A 7,650-nucleotide genomic window follows, 5' to 3' on the forward strand; every position below is an offset into this window, starting at 1 on the left:
GTCTTTACGTGTCCCCATGCGTGCAATCTTGTGATGCAGTGTAGAATTGAACGAAACTATTCCGTCCTTGCTGGTGACGTGCATGATCAAACGTTGGAGCAGAGGTGTCGTCCAAAGAGGCACTTGAAGGAGAGAGAATGTCATCCCACCCATGCCAAACGGTCGAGCAGAGGTGCCAGGCACTCAGACAAAATCTATTGCACCTGTGGCTCAAGTTAGCTCCCAGAGCTAACAGTTAAAAATATTTTCCCCACATGATGCGGTGAAAAGCTGGGTAAGGTAGTAATTTATTCCGTGTGTGGCCCCACAGCAAGGTGCTGAACTTTGCAAAACGTTAGAGCACATCGGAATAGGATAGCACCACCTGACATGGCAGATGATAGCTCATCTTCCCATATTATACCTTAAAGCTGTCCTAGACACTCTACTGAGATTTTATCGCCCAAACTCCGTCCATAGATCGCCATCACCATCGTGGTTAGGGCACCACATCAGCTCTCGCGTTGTTCATTCTCCAGAGCCCACCACAATCTTGCTTCAGGATCTAAATCACAAGAGGAGGTGATAGAAATTTAAGAGCACCTCCAGCGTCATCTACCCCAAAATACTCTCTCTCTCTCTCTCTGCTTATCAATAAGTATTTTTACGTTTGTGAGACTACTATTGCATCGTATTATAAAAACTCGTACCTAATACCTTCGTTGTCACGTCAAACCCACATATCATCAAATTAGCAATATTTTTATTCTCATCCCGACCTTTTCTGATCCGGTCCACATCAGCATCCTGTCTCCAATCACCCCCCAACCCTAACCCGCATCAGTGAAAGACAAGTGCACATTTTCTTCTTATCTTAGTTGTTCATTGTTCTCGCACGATATTCATACAACATGTTGAATGTTTTACCTACTCAAGATTCTCTCAGGGTAGAGCTGTCGATCCCAAAATGAATAATCCGAATAAACCATGTGATCACATCAACATGTGAAAAATCAATGTGCCGTTCACATCTCAAGCTCCCTCATCTCCATCATTTCTCTCCCCCTCTCCCCCTCGCTCTCGTGTCTTCGATGGGAGGCGGCACGGCAGACCCCGAACCTGTGAGCTAGGGACTCGAAGGTGGTGGCAGTCTGTGAATCTACACTCGGGGGCGCCCAAGCTAGCTTCACTTGCACCTTTAGCTTTCGCAGTACCGCGGGACGCAATTCCACGGTGGCACAGGCCTACCCCAATGCATGATTAGTGTCTATGCAACGCAAGCTGGTAGCTGGTCGTGAAGCGTGGCCTGTCTTAAGGATCGAAACCCACAGGCATGGTGTGGCGACGGTAGAGGTAGGCTAAAGATTCTTTTTCTCATGAGATATCATTTACGAAAAATACGAGTGAATAGAGTAGTGGGATAAATCCTCTTAAGTTGAGCGAGAGGGAGGTGTGATCATAAAAAAAAATTGGTAATGAATATGGGGTTGGTATACTAAAGCACCTCTCTAATAAAAAAAACTGTATCTCTAATCACCAAAACAACGGTTCTTTTTAGTATTGGTAACGAGAACATGTAATCTATTAAAGTTGCTCAAATGGAAAATGCATCTTAGTCTCTTAGAGTCTTAGACTGAAGGATCTAGGCTCAAAATGGTATTGTGGCAAAATTAAAAGGAAAAATGAGGGATGAACTTCGCACAGTAACTCTCTCGCCGCGCTCTGTGCCGGCCGAGCACGGCTCCCTGCGGTGCGCTCCGCGACCAGGTACCCTCATTCCTTCTCCCATGATCCATCGGTGTTGGTTCTTCTTTTGCTTGTTGGGTAGGAGTCCGCCCTAGCTTGCTTGGAGTGTTGGACGGGCAGCACGGGCGGCTAGTTTTTGTTCTACTGCGAATCCATTTCCTTTTTCTTCCCTGCGAGCTCTGAAACCCATATGTTCTCTTTTCTCTCTAATCCGTCTGTTGTTGCGGATTTGTTAGCCGCGTTGTGGAGAACGGACAAGCTAACACCAGTGATTTCTATCTTTCCTCATTTATTGGGTTCAACTTAACCCTAACTCAGCTGCAGTTTTAGGGAGGTTTGGGAACTCGTAGCAATGGCGGACGTAGAACTATAAAAATAGGTGTACATAAATTCTTAATTTTATTCCTAAATATATATTATCCTATTACATGATTTTTAAATAAGTGTAGACTTTATTTTCAAATAAAAAATAAAGTTATCTTAACTACTTGTTGAAACTAACCATCCTAAATATATTGAAGAACATAATCTTCACATGTTTTGCAAGTTGTGTTTGTTTAAATACATTTTTAATTTTTTGGCTAAAATATACATTCGACAAGTCACCGCACATTTTGAAAGATATCATGGCAACTCCCAAACTTTAGCGATAAGAAAGTCGCTGGTTAGTTATCTTCGTCGAAAATTTAATAGATCACAATATAGTTGCGCTAGCCAAATTAAAAAATAACTAATACTTTTATAATATCAAATTTAAAAAATGTTCACTTTCATTTTTAGTAGCAACGATATTTTTGTTAAAAAATCTTTTATTTAGAACCATCATTAAAAGAAAAAATCTTTATATTGTTTTTATATTATCTTGAAAGTAGTATACATCTACTTGATTTCAATGATATTCTAAAAGTATCCTTTACTGTAAAGTTAAAAAGATTTAGAGGTGAAAACCGGTATATTATGTTAAGGTAATACTTAAAAAATTAAAAGGTCAAACCGGCATATTATGTTAAGGTAATACTTAAAAAATTAAAAGATCAAATATTTCTATCAGATTTGGACCGCTCGTGCTCACTGCACGCCCCACCCTTGTTGCCATTCACCGGCGCCGCCTCCGCCATGCACCACTCATGCTTGTTGCGGCTCATGCTTGTTGCGGCGGCCCGTGCACAACTTCCCGCCATGGCTTCTCGTGCTCATTGCGAGCGCTCATCCCTACTGCGTCCACCACTGTGGCTTATCGATGTCGTCTATCTCCACCGCGCGTTGCTAGTGGTTGCCGACTTCGGGAAGAAGAAGAAAAATTTAAAAACTAGCATTTAAAAAATGTTGAATCTGTTCTACTCACACGTAGCCTATAGAAAATATTGCCTGTACTACTTTCTACCAAATATTAATATATATTTTGAAAAATATTGATTATATTATTTTCGAGTATTATTCTGATTTTTTAAAGTTGTTAAATTTGTCACGTTGAAATATTAATTTATTTTTGATTTTTAGGCTAATGGACTTTAAAATTACGGGGTCTTCCCCCCTCTCCCACGAAATCGGTCGAACCGGTTCGCGTGCGACGGCGTCTGCTGCGGTTCTCTCTCTCCCCGCGACCCATCTCCTCCCTTCGCTCCCCCAGCGCCCGCCGCTCTCCACGCGGTCGGCCAGTGGCGTACGCCGCCCTCCACGCTCCCCTGCCCAGCTGCAGCTCGAGTCCGGCTGGTGCGGCAGCACCCTCCCTTCCCACGACTTCTCTGTTCTCTCTCTCGGCCCCGGTCTTCCTTTCCTAGCGGCGACGACAGGGCGAGTTGCGCTGCCCGTTGTTCGTCGAGCGACGGGCGCTTCGCCGGCGACGAACATCCGCCAGGGGTATGCCTGCCTATTCCCCTCCCTTCCCATCCTGCTGCGCGAAATCAAACACCCAAACCCTTAGCTTATGGTATTTGTATTCGGATCTGACCATGATTTTACCTACTAAATTCGATCTTTTTGCAACAGTTGTACACATGTACACCCATGTCCTATACTGGGTCCGCCCCTGACTCGTAGTGCTGTTGATGTCAGCGAAGGTTCTTTGGTGCTATACACGAATACAATCTTTTAGGAGCTAGATGCCCAATTTTCTCCTAATTCTGTTCATTTTGTTCCAATGGCAAAGAACTCTTTTATTTGTGCCGTTTTGCCCTCATGGAAATACTTTTAGTGCAAAACTGGTGTGGATTAGGTCAACTTGTGGCAGTTATTTTTTTTATCTCTAGAGGGAATTTAGCGTAGTCTACTTCCTCAGATGATGTGATTCAGATCTTATACTCATCCACATGACGTTCTCAAGTTTCTCAAAGAAAGATTTAAAAATAGTAATGGCTTATTTGCAGACAAGTGCACATATGTCAAGGCTGTTTCACCCCACTGGATTCAACCAAGGAACAATTCAAATTGCTATCAAATTCATTAACCACTTTGGCTGACCACATTCCTTGGTTATGAACCTATAGTAGTATCCCAACCCCATGATCAGCAAAGGTTCCAGTTAAACTAGCGCAGTTGCTTTTCGATGGTTTCTGATTTAGGTTAACTGAGTTTTGTTAGTACTGAAACTAAGCTTAGGAAATGAGAAATCCTGCTCAATCAATTCTTAAATATGTTCCTCTTTACCTTTTGGAATCCAAGTGAGGATCATTAGAATAGCTCATGATCGTGGTACTGATAAAACACTCCACTGGCTAAAAGTAGGAAACTTTTTGCCCGATTACTTAGCACGGTATGGCAGGTGGGTGCTCATGGGAACCTGTAGTATTTATTCTTTGCAATTTGTCATTTTCTCTAGATTCTGGATTTGCCAACTATCAGCACTTATTAAAAAAATGGCTTGCTATTTGTTGCTATTAATTATGCTCATCCATGTAATTTCTGTTAGTTGTTGAAAATAAAGAAAGGAGCTTGCTGTAACATCAATTAATTCTTAGTACTAAAAAGTCCTTTGGTAACATCACTGCATCAGGCACCAGGGTGAAAGGAAACTGTTACTATCATAGTTAAAGAAGACATACAACCATGTTTCATAATCTTACTTCAGAGCAAATTTGAATATTACGCTCCAGCTTGCTTGAGTAGAATCCAAGGTGCGCATTGCACTACCCATCCATTTCTTGGTTTGACTTAAATGCAATCTGTTGCTCACTTATTTAATCAGAAGTTGTCATGTACAGGCTGTTATCTTTGTTACAGTCTTTGCTTACAATAACATGGTCTTTTCGTGGAAATTAAATGATAGGAAGTTTAAAAACTTATTGATGTATAGAGAAGAAATAGAATGAGGGACGCGGTCATTGGTTTCAGGTTTATCCATCTTATATTGCAGAAACTTTTTTTCTGGGCTGAATTGAAAATTTGTCTTGAAAAAAATTCTTAGCACTCTGGTTATAGGTCCATGGAATAATAACTTAACTTGTGGTAGGCTGTCCTCCTAGGGGTTATATAGGCATGAGTTGCACGACCTCCCTTTTCTTGCCTAATATGAATGACTGAAGCAGCATAGCTATTCTGGCATTTTTGTTCTCCTAATGAAAGTTTCTCTATAAAAAAATTGAAGAAATGAAGATTTTGCCTAGTTTTGATGAGTGATGTCGTGAAGGATGACATAAAGTCTAATTCAAAGAGTTAATTTTGCGATGCTTTTAGTGTGCAGCCCAGATTATGCTAAGTTTCTAAGGCTAACAGGAGCCAAGCGGACCACACAAGCCCAGTTCACTTCTTTCCCAAATAATCAAATTACTGTACAACTGTGATTCCTGGCTGCTGAAAAAACTAACTGTAGCGTATCAAACACAGTTGTTCACCAATTGCCTCATGAGTACTAGCCAATTATGTTATCATCTTGCCTTGCTACTTGTTCTTTGTAATTTTACTGTAATTTAATTATTTTGTTACCTGATTACAGGTCTTCCCTTAACTTTATCTTAAAAAGTGATATCTTCTCTATCCTTACAGTTCAGTTCCCCCCTTCTTTTTTATCATATTTGCAGGCGCTCTAGGGCACTTCCACATTAAGGAGCTACTAAGTTCCGTGCATGGCCATGACTTCTGAAGATGGAGACATCCTGGCTCTCCTGTCAGAACCAAGTCTAACAGAAGAGCAACTTGAGGCTTCTGAATCTGATGATATATTGCCTGCTATTCTAGAAGCCATTAAATCAAATGCGAAGGCAGTTGAACCTTCACCCGAAGAGGCTGCCTGGGCTGATTCATGTTTCGTTCAGACTTCTGAACTGTCAGATCATGACTGGGGAGCAATGAGGAATGCCTTGCTTGATGCCCTTGAGAAGCCAACAGAAAGTCCCTTTGATACTTCTGAAGCTGTGCATGACCAAGGCGTCCATTCTATCTCAGAGGCAAAACGTCAGCATGATGATGTGCACATGGAGCAGATGGACAATAGCGATGATGACAAGGATAGTAGTCAAGATTGCGAAGTTGCTGATGTAATCAGAGGTGCAGATGAACATGGAAAGCAAATGGATAGTTATGCAGTGAAACCCGAGGATGGTGATGAGCTGGCTTCACCTGAAGTTCTTGAGCAGGCAGAGTCGACAGATTCTATCTTCAAGGTTTGGGATCTGGAGCTGTCTTTTTCCGATGATGATGATGGAGAGCTTGAACTCATCAAGGATCTGAAGAAGCTCCTCAAGGAGAATGGCAGCCCTCCAGAGGCTGTATATCCAACCTTGCCTCTTGATGACACAACAAAGTCCTTGGATCAGATTAACATCGATGAGCTTGTGGTGGGCTTGAGTGACTTGTCAATACAGCAAACCAACAAGTAAGAATTGTAGGACTGTAGCGCACCTTTATCCATCCATCTGTGATCTTGTGGTTTGCTCTCTACGACAGCACTAATCACTTCTTTGAGAGGGGTTTATAGACCTAAGGTTTAGGCCAACTGTTGTGCTGTGTGTCCTGTAGGATCTCCATGTTGGTTGCTGCTAATACTTGAAATGAGGCAAAAATGGAGATGCTTAGATTGAATTCATGCTTTTAGTTGTTTTGTTCTATTTGTACGCGTGCTGGTGTCTCTTTGTTTTTTTTCCTTTCTTTCTTGACCCGTGTCAACATAACCATAAAGTTAGCTTTTAAGCATGTGACGGATTGAGTTCAGTGATTTGTCTTCTAAGTTAATATCTAATTTGATACCAATTGGCAATGCTGAGGACAGAGTGACAGATTGCTGATGGTTTTTCTAGAGATTCAATGTTCAGAAGTAACTGAGGGCATGTGATCAGAGGTCTGGTCTGCCAGTCTCTCTGACCTGAGAGGGCAGCAGCAACGGATAGGGCAATGTTAGCAGTGACAAGAAACCCAATCGTTGGTTCCAACTCTGGTGAAAATAGCTAGCTGGACTCCCCTCGTTCCAAATTATAGATGATTTTAGCTTTTTTAGATTTTTATATTCATAAATTTTACTATGCATTTAGATATATCCTATGTCTTAATAGTATCTATGAATCTGGAAAAGAAAAGTATCTATGAATCTGGAAAAGAAAAGTAAAAACGACTTGGAGGGAGTAAGAATTAGATGGACCTGTTTGGATCAGAGCTAAAATTAGTTGGATACCTTTGAGTAGATACAATCATACAAACGGGCACATAGATAACTTCACCACACATATCCCACGGGGATATATACGCCATACGCAAATATCCCCTCAGTTAGGAATGGAGGTTTTGTGATGACCTAAAATTCAAATAAATTAAATAAAAATAGGATAGAATTGAACGAATGAATGTGACTAAAAATTACACCATTTACTTACGCAGGTGCATAGCTGGGCTGGCCCAATGCCTAGGGCCACTAAATGGGCTGATGGACTGTCTAGAACTGAGCCTCTTTGTGCTACATTCATTGTACAGTGTGGAGAAAATGGGCCTATGCCTCTG

General features: G+C 41.5%; 1 protein-coding gene across 2 annotated transcripts; it reads left to right on the forward strand.

Annotated features, from left to right (window-relative positions):
• Positions 1-3,271: 3,271 nt before the first annotated feature.
• On the forward strand, positions 3,272-6,874 carry LOC101776119. 2 transcript variants are annotated; one of them, XM_004952414.3, is made up of 3 exons: positions 3,272-3,585; positions 4,718-4,838; positions 5,742-6,874. In XM_004952414.3, the coding sequence occupies exon 3, from the start codon at positions 5,787-5,789 to the stop codon at positions 6,537-6,539; it is 753 nt and encodes a 250-aa protein (XP_004952471.1). In that variant the 5' UTR covers positions 3,272-3,585; positions 4,718-4,838; positions 5,742-5,786; the 3' UTR covers positions 6,540-6,874. The 2 variants fall into 2 exon arrangements, with proteins under 2 accessions (XP_004952471.1, XP_004952472.1); XM_004952415.3 differs by lacking the exon at positions 4,718-4,838.
• Positions 6,875-7,650: the final 776 nt, after the last annotated feature.

The sequence above is a fragment of the Setaria italica genome, chromosome I, assembly GCF_000263155.2.
Source record: "Setaria italica strain Yugu1 chromosome I, Setaria_italica_v2.0, whole genome shotgun sequence".
Lineage (NCBI taxonomy): Eukaryota > Viridiplantae > Streptophyta > Magnoliopsida > Poales > Poaceae > Setaria > Setaria italica.

Bases quoted from the DNA above. Each gene is read 5' to 3' on its own strand.
- LOC101776119 (XM_004952414.3), top strand. From the start codon at position 5,787: ATGGCCATGACTTCTGAAGATGGAGACATCCTGGCTCTCCTGTCAGAA.